General features: G+C 38.8%; 2 protein-coding genes across 2 annotated transcripts in view; one reads left to right on the forward strand and one right to left on the reverse strand.

Annotated features, from left to right (window-relative positions):
* Positions 1-2,184: 2,184 nt before the first annotated feature.
* ATG10 (autophagy related 10) overlaps positions 2,185-15,759 on the reverse strand; it is a 250,044-nt gene continuing 236,469 nt past the window's right edge. The window contains exons 9-10 of the transcript XR_009518996.1: positions 9,080-9,119; positions 2,185-2,222 (exon numbers count right to left, since the gene is read on the reverse strand). The gene's annotated coding sequence lies outside the window, so the exon portion shown is untranslated. The remainder of the gene's footprint in view (positions 2,223-9,079; positions 9,120-15,759) is intronic.
* RPS23 (ribosomal protein S23) lies at positions 13,052-14,932 on the forward strand. Its single transcript, XM_060009197.1, has 4 exons — positions 13,052-13,194; positions 13,657-13,816; positions 14,493-14,613; positions 14,738-14,932. The coding sequence occupies exons 1-4, from the start codon at positions 13,191-13,193 to the stop codon at positions 14,882-14,884; spliced, it is 432 nt and encodes a 143-aa protein (XP_059865180.1). The 5' UTR covers positions 13,052-13,190; the 3' UTR covers positions 14,885-14,932.

Below are 15,759 nucleotides of genomic sequence, written 5' to 3' on the forward strand. Positions count from 1 at the left end.
CAATACGTGATATATACATACAATGAAATATTATTCAGCCTTTAAATAAAAAGGAAATTCTGCAATATGTGACAACATGGATGAACCTTGAGGACATTTATCTAAGTGAAATAAGCTAGTCACAAATACTATATGATTCCATTTATATGAGGTGTCTAATACAGGCAAATTCATAGAATCAAAGAGTGGAATGGTGGTTGCCAAGGGCTGGGGAATGAGCAAATAGGACTTGCTAATTAACTGGCACAAAGCTTCATTTAAGCAATATTAATACATTCTAGAGATCTGCTGTACAAGACTGCATCTATATTTAACAATACTGTACTGCACACTTAAAAATTTGTTAAGAGACTGCATCTCATATTGTGTTTTTATCACAATATAATAAAATTTTAAATAATTAACACAGATGAAAGCCTTTTCTTACTTCAATGCCTAGCTAAATAAAGAATATCTATTGTTATTCCTTCTTTGCCAGCCTCCACTTCAACCCACCACCACCTAAAAAGCATCAAACAAACAAAATTCCTAACAGTTGTTTTGTATAAAAACATACAATTAAAAAGTCACAATAAAGAAAATCCTCCAAAATGAAAGTGTCAGCATTTTTTTTTTTTAATGTTGAGCCTTCTTTTAATTTACTTATTTTTATTTTTGGCTGTGTTGGGTCTTCATTTCTGTGCAAGGGCTTTCTCTAGTTGTGGCAAGTGGGGCCACTCTTCATCGCGGTGCGCGGACCTCTCACTGTCGTGGCCTCTCGTTGTGGAGCACAGGCTCCAGACACACAGACTCAGTAGTTGTGGCTCATGGGCCTAGTTGCTCCGCAGCACGTGGGATCTTCCCAGACCAGGGCTCGAACCCATGTCCCCTGCATTAGCAGGCAGATTCTCAACCACTGCGCCACCAGGGAAGCCCAAGTGTCAGCATTTTTGACACTTAAGAACCTTGATCTTTTTAATGGCAAACTACTGGTAGCTGAAAGGGGCTATTTGTAAGTGGCATTTCAGAGAGGATGCATTATAGGAAGACTTGGGACTTGACCCTGATGAGATACTACCTTCCTCACTGTCCACTTTGCACAAATACCATCTTCTAACATGGCTCTAGGGAGCCCTATAGAAAATGAGGAGATTAAATCACAATGACTGGGAGAAGTGGGAGAAAACAGAAGTAAGGAAGAAAATTGCTAATAAAAATTATAAAATACAAAAGGTCTGTCCATGCCCCATCTTATTCCTACTTCTCAGCATGTATTTCCTTTCTTCTCTGTTCTTTCACTGCACCCAACTTCCACCCTTAGCCTTTTCTTTTACCTTTCTGTCCTCTTCCTGATTCCATGGAATTTCAAGGAGCAAGACAGGTCTGCGCAGGAGGAGTTTTGTCATAGGCAGTGTTGCCAAATAGAATTCGGGACACTTGGTTAAATGTGAACTTCAGATAAAAAAACAAATAATTTTATTACTAAGTATGCCCCATGTAATACTTGGGACATACTATACTAAGAAATTATTTGTTGTTTATCTGAAAACTAAATTCCACTGGATATCTTGTACTTTTATTTGCTAAATCTGGCAATCCTAGTCTTAAGGACTCTCTGCTACTCAAATTTTAACATGCATACAAATCACATGAGATTTTCTAAAAATGCAAATCCTGATTCAGTAGGTCTGGGGTGGGACATGAGCTTCTTTGTTTCTAACAAGTTTCCGGATGATGCTGATGCTGCTTGCCTGAGGACTGCTCTGTGAGTAGCAAAGATCTAAAACATTGCTCAGTAGAAATAAAATAAGAGCTATTGTACATATGTAATTTAAAGTTTTCTAGTAGCCACATTGAAAGAATTAAAAATAAGCAGGTGAAATTAGTTTTAATAATATATTTTATTTAACCTGATACATCTAAAATATTATTCCAAACATAAGTAATTTTTTAAATTATTAATGAGGTATTTTACCTTCCTTTTCTGCCTTAAGTCTGAAATCTGGTATATTGATTTAATCTACACTTATACACATCTCAATTCAGACTAACCAAACTTCAAGTGCTCAATAACCACATGTGGCTAGTGGCTGCTGTACAGGACAGTGCAAACACAGAACATCTCCAGCTGCCCGAGCAATACCTCATAGTCTCCCACAGTAGTAGAAGGAGTAGCTGATCACATTGCTCCTCAAACGCCTGGTCAGGAGGAGGTGAGAGCCCAAGCCCATGGTGATCCTGTACTGTGATAATAATGGTTCTGTGAACACTCAGAAACCACAGTGTTAGTCCCTTAGTGCTTATCATGTAACAAACTTTCTTGAAAATACGCTTCCTTTATATTTTCAGGCACATACACATATACAACATTTTTTATTTAAATCAAGTATCATTTTAATGTATTTTATGACTGGATGATTCTAAAATTTTAATATAGCATTCTTGCTGGTGTCGAAATTTTTTCCCACTTGGTTAAGAATATTTAAGGCAGAATAATTAGTAGTTAGTAGGTTTCACACATGTATTTTAGAATAGAAGTCACACTTAAGATGTGATTGTCTGAGAATAGCTCATCTTGTGACTCTGGAGGAGAAAATCAGTGACAAAAAAAATGCTAATATGATAGCTTGCAGACTGCAAAGCACAGGGTATCACCTGTGTGGCATTGTACCTGCCTGCTCAGACAGCTAAGGGGTCTCTGTCCAAAACTTTGAAGGTCTGAGGTTTTTCCCAACTTGGGAGCTAACAGGTTAGCCTGTTATGGCTTCATGCATACTAGCAGAAGACAAGACTCATGGGTCAGAGACAAAGGACTTTATTTACTACTCACCACAGAACAAGCAGTATGAGCATCAGTCTATTTGTGTTAGTTCCCTTTGCCCATAAAGCAATATAGGCGGGCCCAGATGGATGCTTGTACACACGGTGGGTTTCATTTCAGGAGAAAAACCCTGAGTTTCCAAGGCTGTAAACAAACCTGCCCCTCTGCTAGAGAGAAAGACATTATTTCTACCTTTCAAGGCTGTTCGCTATACAAACATCCTAAAGATATTCCAAAACGAAGAGCAATTAGTGACTTACAAGATAAACAGAAAATACAGAGGTGCATGGAAAATATTCCCTCAACATTTTCCATGAGAGAACAGGAAGTTGTACATCCATGCTGCCTTTTTTTCAACTGAAAATACTTGGATTTGCTTCATCTTCTGATTTACTATATATTATTAAACAAAATGTTACCTGAAAATATGAATATCAAAAATCTATCTTCCATAATCATATATAAGTATACAGAATTGAGTTCTCATGGGAAAAAAATGGATCTATCTTAATTCTAATATTTACTTCACGGAGCATCTAGCGTTTGTCAGACCACAGTCTCTATTCATCCAAATGCTCTCAGACTGAAAATCGCATTAGTCAAATGTTCAAATCAATTACAATGGTCTTTGCACGCTGATTCAAAATCCAAATCCATATACCTCCTACAAAGTCTGCATGGCCTGGCCCTTGCTGGTCTCTCTCGCCTCATTTATGGCCACCCTTCTTCCACCATGCTCCAGCACATTGGCTTGCACTCAGCTTCTCAACACCCTCCATATGCCAAGCTTTTTTGCACCTCAATGACTCTGCACATATTGTTCTTTCTGTAGGGATCACCTCACACCCCTCTAGCTCTCCCTGCCTTCTGTTCACTCTCATCATAACATATATCACAATTGGTACCAAGACATTTATTTTCTTGTTACTTATTTGCATTGTGTTTCCTCATAAGAAGGCCTGCTCCGTGAGGGCAGGGAACATGTCTAATTAACTGATGTACACCAAGACGCTGCTGGTCCAAGTTGGTGCTAAATAAAGTGTACAGAATAATGAATAAACCTATCAAAAATGTTACATAATTAATTCTCACTTCATGCCACATGGCTGTGACTCCTAGCGCCCGAATATTTAGGCAATTGTAGCTAGAAAATCAACTAATTCAAGTATTCCATCAAATTCAGTAGCTTGAAAATGCAAATGGACAAAACCCACATTACATTAGTTTATTAGCAAAATACCATATTATGTATGTACTTCTTGCTCCTTGTCAGGGGTATGACTCTGTGACGGTTAATGTGTGTCAACTTAACTGGGCTGTTAACTACCCAGATACTTGGTTGTGTCTCTCAGGGTGTTTCTGAATGAGATGAACATTTTGAATCAGTAGATTGAGCAAACCAGATTGCCCTTTCCAAGGTGAGTGGTCCTCATCCAACCCACTGAAGGTCCAAACAGAACAAAAAGGTAGAGTAAGGGAGACTTCACTTTCTCTACCTGTCTTGTAGCAAGGACATCAGTTTTTTCCTGTCTGACTCAGACTACAAATGGAACTATACAACATTGGCTCTCCTGGGTCTCTAGCTTGCTGACTATAGATGTTGGGTCTTCTTAGCCTCTATAACTGCAAAAGCCAACTCCTCTATTAAATCATATATTCATATTCATATGTGTGCATATATATGTATATATCTCCTGTTGGTTTTCTCTGGAGAATCCAGACTAATACGGACTCTTTATCCAGTTCAGAGCCTAACTGCTGCCATGATTTCTACCAATTTTCATCAAATCAACTTGAGTTGATTAGAATCAGGTTAGCAAATGAAACACAAGTGCTTTTGATTTAAATGTTAATGTTTCTTACTTGAGATCCCCCTTTGACTTCATGGAATGTGGATAATGTGCCAAATTAGTGGCACACTTTTACATTCTCGTTTCTCAAGCTAAACTGAACCAGGAGGTCTGATGTTTCATAAATCTGTCCATTATGCAAACATTGATTGTCATATGCTAGATGCCAGGTATACAAGGTAAAAAGGACCTAGTCTTCACCCCAAAAAAGATCTCAAACGAGTGATATGCAGAGATGTGAACACATAATTGCTGGGGTAAACACCTTGGGGACGTTTCACCTAGCAAACTTCTCTGAAGTCCCACCTCCACTCCAAGCAACGGCTGATTAGATGAGGGGGAGACAGGCAGGTATATAATAGATAAAGAGATAAGAGATGAGTCATAACTATCTCCTTTGAAGAGTTGAAGCAGCTTTCCTAGGGAAGAAAATGCCTCTACTACTCTCAAAAATGCTCTCACAGGCACCTGCACAGTCCTCACCTCAACAGACAGGAATCAGAGTTTTAATTCATAAAATAAAACTCACATTGAGAATATGTGCTTTTTGATGTTGCCCTATACTTTAAGCTGCCGTTTATAGAAAGAGCAAAACGGATTCTTTGGACAAAAATTAATACTTCAGAGCATTATGTACAACTACTCGGTAAAATCCAAGATGTTGTCTGCTGCATAATTAACATAAGCCTGGAAATTTTAACTGAAAACCTATATAAGTAAATTTCAAAATTCATTGGCACATAGTACAAAAAATGATCTTATATATGAACTGGTTATAGATTCATTCATTTGGGTTATCTTCATAATCAGTAATGACTGCTAGAACCAACAAGATCAAAAAGTAATGTTTTAGAGCAGTGGAAAAATTACCTCTGTCCTTTGTGTAGCTATAAAAACCCAGAACCCCTCACTTCTTTTCTTCCTCTCTTCCTCCACTTCCTCATTCCTTCTTTTTCTTTTTTTTTCAATTTATGGAAAAAAATCTTGTTTAACCTTATTTAAAGTCCTTTAAACAATAAAAATCTTAGTAACAGAAAATGCTCAAAATTTTACACATTTACTTTCATAAAAGTTTTATATTTATATATTATAATATTATTACATTTAAATAATCTACAAATAGTCCTGGTGAAACTTCATTTTACTATGGAATGAAAAGGCAGAAAGAGTGACACCAGCCATTCTCCATCACAAACATCAACTGGTCCCCACTGAACTCAGACAGCAAAGATTTGGCCCATCTACAGGTTCTTAAACCTCTCCAGGGAATAAGATTCTAAAACTTAATGTTCCATTGAGTGAAGAAAGTTATTTTCTTTTCCTAGTGAGAAAAATTATCTTTCATTTCTTATAATTCAAAGGTCCCTGATGAAATAGAGGCCTATTTTCTTTTGTTTGGTTTTCAGCCAAGTTAGAGAACACCTGGAGAATAACTTCTAACATGCATATTAAAATGATAACTCTCTTCCAGGAACTTCACAAAGGGCATCAAAGAACAGCACTGTCAATTCCCCTTAGATCCTACACAGAGGTTTAATTAAATAACAAGATTTTAAAGATCAGGCTTGAATGTTAGTAAGATTATATGGCAATACACATATTTCTTTAGTTCCACAGAATAGGTATATGAGAAGAAACAACTACATCAAAAAGTAGCTAGAATGAGAGGATAAGAAATCTCATTAATTTTGGATACAGGAAAAGTTGTGTTTAATAATTTAATCAGGTAAATTCTGCCCCACCTGAGTGCTAAACTGAGATATAAAACAAGGAGTAAGACAAGCAGAGGCCCAAATACCATCTTTATTAGAAAGGCCAGGTTGGAGGACAAAGCTTAGTGCAGGAGCAAAATGGATTGTAACTGAACCCCTCCCCGCAGAAGACAGACATGGCAGCCTATCACAGCAGCACTAGGCTCTCAATAGGGAAGAGAGACCTGCCCCAGAAGAAACAGGAGGAAATGTGTGCTCCATGGCAGGCTGGGTCCCAAAAAGGAAAAAAGGAAGAACTGAACATGCCTAAACTATTTTTTCTAAATTTACCACATGAAGAGAGATGTCACCTCATCTCACCTGGCATGGAATGAGTAGATTGGCAGAGAAATAAGGAGTTAAACTAATTTAACACCTTCTACTTGGAGGAAATACTAGGAAAAACTTGTTCTCCTTCCTGCCCCTGTTCCCCCCAACATTTTATGAACTACCAAACAGGATCTTCTGTGACAAAGTGTCTGTCGGTTTTCACATATCTCTAGTAACCCATGGATATGGGGTTGCAATTTATATTAAGAATACTTTAATCTTAACAACTATACCCCTTAGATTTCCTGGTGTTTTACTGGCTAGAAAATTATTTCCCATCAATTTTGCACCACATTTACTTTACATTCATCAAAAATTTTTCTAAACTCTTTAAAAATCAAAATTGTGTCTTATAACTAATCTGGAAACCAACAAATGTGTTCTGGTTAAGAAAGTTAACTTCTTTAAGTCTCAACTTAAATGGTAAAATGGGTCTAATAACAGCACCTACCACATAGGAGTTGTTTTGAAGATAAAAGAAATTATGCATGTGAAATCCTAAGCCTGACACTAAACAGTACTCAATATCTGTTAGATGTTCATGATGGTGGTGGTGGTGATAGTGATGATGATGATGTCAATGATTTTGCTCTTTCCAACATAATCTAACTCCAAATTATATCCTGACCCTTATGACATCTCTCCACCTCCAATGCTACTTATCTATGATCTCTCACCTATTCTATTGCAACAGTCCCCTCCTTGGATAGCCCGAGTCCTCTCTTGTCCCTCTGTGGTGGCCTACCATGGCAGACACAGTGATATTTTTAAGATGCAGATCAGATCTTGTCATTCTTTCACCTGAAGCCTCCAGTGGCTTCTCATCACACTCAGAATAAAACCCAAACTCCTTATCCTGGCCTACAGGTTGGACATGAGCTGATCCTGCCCACCTCTTGGACTTCACCTTCCTCTGTTTTCCAGCTGGCTCACTACACTTTAGCCATGGCAGCTTTCTTTTCCTCTAACTCCTCAAGCTGATTCTTGTTTGGGTACTGTTTTAGAAAATTCAGGGTCCAAGGTCAAAGGAAATTCTGTCTCCATTCAGGGTCCAAGGTCAAAGGAAATTCTGTCTCCTTTCAGGCTCCAAATTACATAATAAGTTCTTTATCACGAAGTAAAAAATTCAAAGCTCCAAAAACAAAAATTAAATCCTTTTTAAAAAATTTTCATAGTAATCAAAATCCTTGGTTCAGAACACATTCTGACCATTGGTTCATGCTTTATTTACTTGTTGGTTTATATAATAATATAATAATTAAACCCACTACCTAAAGTAAACATAACCCAACATCCAACTCTGATCCCCACTCTCTCCACATAATGTCACTATCATCTCGAATACAGGATACAGAAGACCTGAACAGCACTATCAACCACCTTGGGCTAATTAACATTTATAGGACATTCTTCCTCAGCAAAATATACTTTCTTTTCAAGTGTACATACAGAATGCACCAAGAGTGACTATATTCTGGCCCATAAAGCAAACCTCAACACATTTTAAAAATATTGCAATCAAAAAAGGATGTTCTTAGACCATAATGGAATTAAATTAGAAATAAGTAACACAGATATTTAGAAAATCTCCAAATATTTGGAAATTAAATAACACAATTCTAAATAATCCATAGGTCAAAAAGAAAATCAAAAGAGAAATTAGCAGATGTTTTGAAATGAATTAAAATTAAAATATAACATATCAAAACTCACAGCATGCAGCTCAAGCAGTACTTAGAAGGATAGCCATACTACATATACTAAAAAAGAACAAAGACCTCAAATCAATGACATAAGCTTCCATTTAAGTCTAAAACAAGCAGAAGAAAGTAAATAATAAAAAAGACCAGAAATCAATAAAAATGAAAGCAGAAAAACAATAGAGAAAATCAGTGAAAGCAAAAGTTGGTTCTTGGAGTACATCAGTAAGATTACAAAACTTCTAACTGACCAAGAAAAAAAGAGGAAGAAGATACAACTTACCAATATCAGGAATGGAAGATAAGACATCACTATAAATCTACAGATATTTAAAAGATTATAAAGGAATAGTACAAACAACTTTATGTCCATAAATTTGACAACTTAGATGAAATGGACAAATTCCTTGAAAGGCACACATTACCAAAGTTCACTCAAAATGAAAGAGATAACCTGTATAGTACTATATACTATATATAGTACTATATATTCACTGTTAAAAACCTTCCAAAAACAAATATATATAAAATACATATGTACATATATACAAAAATACATATATTCATGCATAAGAGAATGTCATAACAGCTTTATGAAACAATTTTGAAAACTTAGATGAAATAGACAAACTTAAAAAAATGACTTACCAGGTCTGACTCGAGAAGAAATCACAGTTCTCGAATAGTTCTGTAAATTAAGAGATTTAGTTTAAATGAGAGATTTAATTAAAGATATTTAAGCTGAGGTTTATTACCTTCCCACACAGAAAACACCCAGCCCAGATGATTTTACAGGATGTTTTACTGAACTTTCAAGCAACAAACCATCCCAACTTTATATGAACACTTCCTGTGAATATCAACTCAGTTTGTAACTTGTTTTTTTGCTTTCTTTCAGGTGTTTTTGTTGAACAAAGGTTCTTAATATGGTCAAATGTATCATACTTTTCTTCTTCTTTAGAAATATTTTCCTTTCCTAAGTTCATGGAGATATTCACCTTTGTTTTCTATGAAGAATTTTAAAATTGTATTGCTGACATACAGGCTCTCAAGTCTGCCTGGAGTTGGTTTTTGTTTTTAGCCTGAGATGGTGATTCAATTTACTTTGGGTAACCACTTTTTGTGTAGTTCCATCTGTTTGACAATCCTTCCTTTACACATTGATCTGACATCTAATTCTGTCATTTAATAATATTCTATACTAATTCTATAGGAGTCTTTTGCTGAGCTCTCTATTCTATTCATTAGTCAATTTATCTACTTCTGTACTAATGCTGCACTATCTTACTTAGCCTCATAGAAATTTCTCATATCTGGTAGGGCCAGGCCTTCAGAACTGTTTTGCCTATCTCTGGCTCTTTACTCCTCCAGCTTCAATCTCATGGAAAGAGAGATTCCTTATACTCTCAACTCCCTTGCCCTTCCTCCATCACATTCACCTAACTAGATCCCACTCCCAGGCGTGTTAAAAGCTAACTCTCTACCTACTCAGTCACTACACTGAATGAATCTGAACAATACACAAACCCATGCTAACTGATGTAACTTTGTAACTACGGTTTCAAATGGGTCCTCAAAATTGTTCAACAATCCTACATTCTCTTGTCAATCTATCCTCCCACACTTCTAAATTAGAAGGCAAAATTCATGTTGAGACCTAATCCCCAATGTGATAGCATTAGTAGGTGGGGGGCCTTTGGGAGTAAATTAGGTTATGAGGGTGGAGCCCTCATGAATGGGATTAGTACTCCTATAAGGAGGGTCCAAAATGTCAAATATATCTCAATAAAACTGGAAAAAAACACACAACAACAAAAAAACAGAATATAAATAAAAGCGACCCCAGAGCTGCCTTGGACCTTCTGCCACTTGAGGTTATTGCAAAAGAGTCTATGAACCGCGAAGCGGGCTCCCACCATACACCAAATCTTCCAGCACCTTTGTCTTGGACTTTCCAGTCTCCAGAGCTGTGAGAAATAAATTTCTGCTGTTTATAAGCCATCCAGTCTATGGTATTCTGTTACAGTAGTGTGACTGGATTAAGACACTATCCCTCAGTAAAAGAGGTAATAAAAGTATTTACCTTTCAGAATTATGAGAATTAAATGAGTTAATATATGTAAGGCACATAAAATATGTGGCACACAGTAAATACTATTTAATGCTAGCATTGTTATCCTACGTGATTTCACATCTTACCCCCTTTACTCAAACCTCTTTTCCCTACTCCTTCTCTTCACTGATGACCCTGCTAATTTCATTGAGATAAGAGTAGTCAAAAGAGAAGTTCCACGTCTTCTTATCAAAAGATCTTCCAATTTACTTGCAGTTGTACCCCTATACTCTGCCTTCTCTATTACTGTAGATAAATTGTTATTATTCCTCAGGTCAACTCCTCCACTTAGGGACTTCCCTGGTGGTCCAGTGGTTAAGACTCTGCGCTTCCACTGCATGGGGTGCAGGTTCGATCCCTGGACTGTAACTAAGATCACACAGGCCGCATGCGCAGCCAAAAAAAAAAAATTCCTCCACTTAGGCATCCCTCTAGTCTACTCAAGGACTTGCTCATGCAGTCATCCCTTTTCTCTATGAATTATCTATTTTTTACTTCTCTACTGGAATAATCCCATCAGTATACAAAAATGTCATAAAATGTGCCCTCTTAAATCCATCCTGGCTCCACAATCCTCTCCAGATATGGCCCCCTTTCTCTGCACATTATAGAAAAACTCCTTGCAAAAACTGTCCATAATTGCTGTCTATAGTTCCTTCTCTCCCATATTCTGACTCCAACCCAATCAAGCTTACATCTTCACCACTCCACGGGATCCCCTCTTGACAAAGGCACCAACAACCTCCACATTGCCAAATCCAAAATACAATTCTCAGTCCTCATCTTACCCTTCCTTCACACTTGCTCACTTCCACCTTCTTCACTTGGCTTTGATTAGAGTACGGCATTGGCCACTCCTTCTCAGTCTATTTCGCTTCATCTGCTTCTCTTCATACCACTAAGTTTCCATGTGCCTAAGGCTCAGGCCTCCAACCTCTCTCTGTTCCACCTACAGTCATCCCCTAAACGATCTCACTCAGAGCCATGGCTTTCAATGCAATCTATTCACTGATGACTCTCCTGAACACCATACCCGTATATCCAACTGCCCACCTCACATCCCTACCTGGAAGTCTAACAAGCTTCTCAAAATTAACGCATCCTTAACAGCACCCTTAATATCTCTTTCTAAATCTGCTCCTCTCCCAGTATTTTCCATTCTGTAAATAACACAAGTCATTCAGTTGCTCAGGTCGCAAATCATAATTAACTTCCCTCTCACATCCTACAGTCCTGAGCAAATCCTGTTGGCTCTACCATCAAACTGTAAATCTAATCCAACCACTTTTACCACCTTGGACTGAGAAGGGTATCATCTCCCAACTGAAGTAGCGTTAACACCCTCCCAACTGGCTTCACAGATTCATCTTACAGTTTTTTTCTCCTCACAATAGTCAGAGTGAAACTATAAAAAATATAAACCCTATCTTGTTACTCCCCTGCTGAAAACTTTCCAAAGGCATTCAATCACAGGAAGAGTAAACAAAGTCTTGACCATGGTCTACAGGCTCCATATGACCCTGTGCACCTCTCAAACCTCACCTATTACCACACTACTCTTCAAGCACTCAGCTCCCCCCTCCCTGATCCCTCAGTTCTTGAGAAGCACCAGCCCATTCTACTTATGGAGAATCCCTCTTCTTGTAAGGTTTTACCCATACACTTGTCTGAATGGCTCCCTCTCTTTAGGATCTCAGCTCAAATGTAATCGCCACAGAGATACCTTGTAACACCACCCTACCCAAGGTAGCCACCTACATCCCCAAGTCACTATCACCTAACCAACTGCATTTTCTCTATAGCACCTTATCCATATATAAAACTATCTTTTTATTTTAAATACACTTATATTTTGTCTTCTCGTACCTAGAATATAGACTTTATAAGAGCAGAAACCTTCACTCTCTTGTTAACTGTTGTATCCTCAAGTGCCTAGAACAGTGCCGGGAACAGAGAATACATTTTAAAAACTAGTTGTGGAATGAACCAACATCCCAGAAAATTTTCATATCTATTTCATTCTCCAAGAGAAACTGAAGTTTAAAGACTCAATTAAATGAATCACCCAAGATTCCACAACCAAGACGGCAGCTTTGAGGTTTAAGGCCGGGTCTCTCACTAAAGCATGGGTTTTTAAATACTACGTCACCTTGCTTCACTAAACGTTTTTCAATTTACTGTGCTTCTTGTGAGTAGGAGTTAAGGCTCCGAGGTCTAATTTTCCAAACTGTAAGCAAAAGGCCTCCACTCGACAGCACGTAGACCCACACGCCTGACCTCTCCATCCTCCGACCCAGCGCCACAAAGCCCGCCCTGTGGGTTTGCCCAGGGCGCCTGCGTCATGAGCGGGGCTCGTGCAAAGGCTTCTGGGATTGGTAGTACCTGTTCCTTCTGTCTAAGGCATTCACATAGAAAGAAATAAACCCCAGTGCAAATTAGATATCTCTGAATTGCGCACAAATTAAACATGACGCAGATTCTGGAAAGTGGTGCAGACTTCTCGTTTTCTACCGCGAGGCACCAGCCGGACCAGGCGCTGCGCAGACAGCCGCAAGGGTCCTCATCTGGGCGGGGCTTGCTCGCGATGGTTTGTGGTTCCTTCCTGCGCTGTTTCTCTCTTTCGCTCAGGTCCCTGGCGCCGGCAGCATGGGTGAGGTGTCCCGGGCCGGGGTGAGGGGGCTGCGCGAGCAAACTGGGGTTTCGGGGACGGGCGGGCAGATAGAAACAGAACGGTGAGGGAGAGCCACGGTGGGGTGCAGATGGGGAGCGCCGGGGGAGCGCCGCTGCCGCAGGCACATGGCCGGGCGGGAAAGTGCCAGGGCTGCTCGGAGGCCGCGGAGCCGGAGTTCGAGAGGGACGCGGGGGCGTTGGGGAGGGCGCCGCTTCCCCCCGAGCTTTGGCGCGGGGCTTCATTCGTTGGGGAGAGCACACCTGTTGGAGCGCTTGTGTCCACGTCTTAGATGGTTCAAGGGAAACTTTGCGGTTCGTATTAGGGCCAGGGTGTGATGTCAGAGCCTACCGGCCTGTAGTCTAGAAGAGGCTAGTACCTGAGATAATGTAAAATAAGATTCGGGTGTTTTTACTGGGCATCTAAGGTGATTTTCAATTTTAGGCAAGTGTCGCGGTCTTCGTACTGCCAGGAAACTCCGTAGCCACCGACGAGACCAGAAGTGGCATGATAAGCAGTACAAGAAAGCCCATTTGGGCACAGCCCTGAAGGCCAACCCTTTTGGAGGTGCTTCCCATGCCAAGGGAATTGTGCTTGAAAAAGTGTAAGTGAAAGTCCATCGCTGTTTACTTCATGGTTTTAGTATGGTAACTCGGGATAGATGCGCTTAAAGAAGGTTTGATGTAAATTCTAGGTTTTTATGTGTCTGTGTCTTTTGGGAAGTTAAATAATTTCCAGAGGTTTTTAAACTTTCAACATTAGTTTGGAAGGAATTGGGGTGGCATCGGAGGGGAGAAAGTAGCGATAATGAAACAAGGGACATTATGAGAGCTTAATATGTGTGGAAACTATTCTAAGTAATTCGCACCCATCAACTATTTCATCTTTACAATTACATCTTTCCCGGTGAGAAAACTAATATGGAGAAGTTTCTTGCCTGATGTTCTACAGCTAAGATTGAGCCACATGAATTTGCAAGCACTCAACTGTTTTTTGACTTTACGAAATGATCCCATCAAATTTAGTGGTACTGATTTGAATCCAGGATTTCTAGCTCTATTTCTTGGTTCGTGTTTTACAACTATAAAGAGGCCAGAAGTTTCCCCTATTGGTCTAATGAAACTAAGACTAAAGAAAAACTTCGTTTAAGTTTAGCAATTTAGGATTATGTTGAAAAGGTAGGAATACTACAATTTCTAATAAGTTTTACGCTTAATGAACTAAAATGTGTCCCTTTTCAGAAAGCCAACTTACTGTTTTACATGCTGTTTATGTTTCAGAGGGGTTGAAGCCAAACAACCGAATTCTGCCATCAGGAAGTGTGTCAGGGTTCAACTAATCAAGAATGGCAAAAAAATCACCGCCTTTGTACCCAATGATGGTTGTTTGAATTTTATTGAGGTAAGTGTTTTAGTCTGTTTCTGTTTCTGGGGTAGCAGCTGTTTCCCTCAGTTGTTTATAGGATAAATGGGTATTTTTGGTGATTGCCACTTACACCAGAAGTAAACTGTTGATTTTATTCCAGGAAAATGATGAAGTTCTGGTTGCTGGATTTGGTCGCAAAGGTCATGCTGTTGGTGACATTCCTGGAGTCCGCTTTAAGGTTGTCAAAGTAGCCAATGTCTCTCTTTTGGCCTTATATAAAGGCAAGAAGGAAAGACCAAGATCATAAGTTTTGATGATGAAAGCAGGATAGTAATAAATTTCCATATGCCAAAAATATGTTTTGTGTCTTTTCTCACCACAGAGATGCCTTGTATGCTTTACCAATTTTAGGAGATTGAGAAAACAGTTAATTCAGGATTTTCTAGAGTAAATGGAATTGATAATAGATATTTTCCCCTTCTCCGTGGAATAAACAATATTGCTTAAATCTGAAATAAATATACAGTGTTCCTGTGTAAGGGCCTAAAAAACTCTTTGAGCTTCTAGTGGGAATCATCTTGGGATCCCTGAGAAATGTACATTCCTGGATCCATCTCCTTAGGGACCCAATATGATAGATACTATGGTCAGGTTACTCCCTGCTCTGGTGATTTTCATTTATCTAAAGGTCACCAGGATCCATCTGGTAATTTTGTGTTTATGATAGCAAAACTAGGCACTACACAGTTTAGTAGACAGGAGTTAATGGAAGTGTATCCCAGGCAAATTAAGGCGTAAGGGAGACCAGTTATGGAAAGATTGATCTAAGTACTCTTGTCTTGAGCTTGTCAGTAATAAAGATTTTGACCTTGAGATTTATTTCGAGGCACACAAAGTAGTGGAAGTGACTAGGTAGAAATGGTCCAGATGGGTCGGTTGTCTTTTGATAATTGAAGTGGGTGTTGGTTGGGTACATAGGGGTCCTCTGTCCACAAATTGCTTGAAGATTTTGATGGGAAAAAACGGTAAAATTATCTTAAAAAGTTTATTAGTCTTATGAAATCTGTGATCTGAAGAACTGCTTTTGGCAGCATTAGTAGGTATGAGTTAATTTGTTCTCTGAGTTATGTTTAAGATCTTTGGAAAATGGAAATTTTTGGCTGTCTCCCATTAAGATCAAGA

This window comes from Delphinus delphis, chromosome 3 (genome assembly GCF_949987515.2).
Source record: "Delphinus delphis chromosome 3, mDelDel1.2, whole genome shotgun sequence".
Classification (NCBI taxonomy): domain Eukaryota; kingdom Metazoa; phylum Chordata; class Mammalia; order Artiodactyla; family Delphinidae; genus Delphinus; species Delphinus delphis.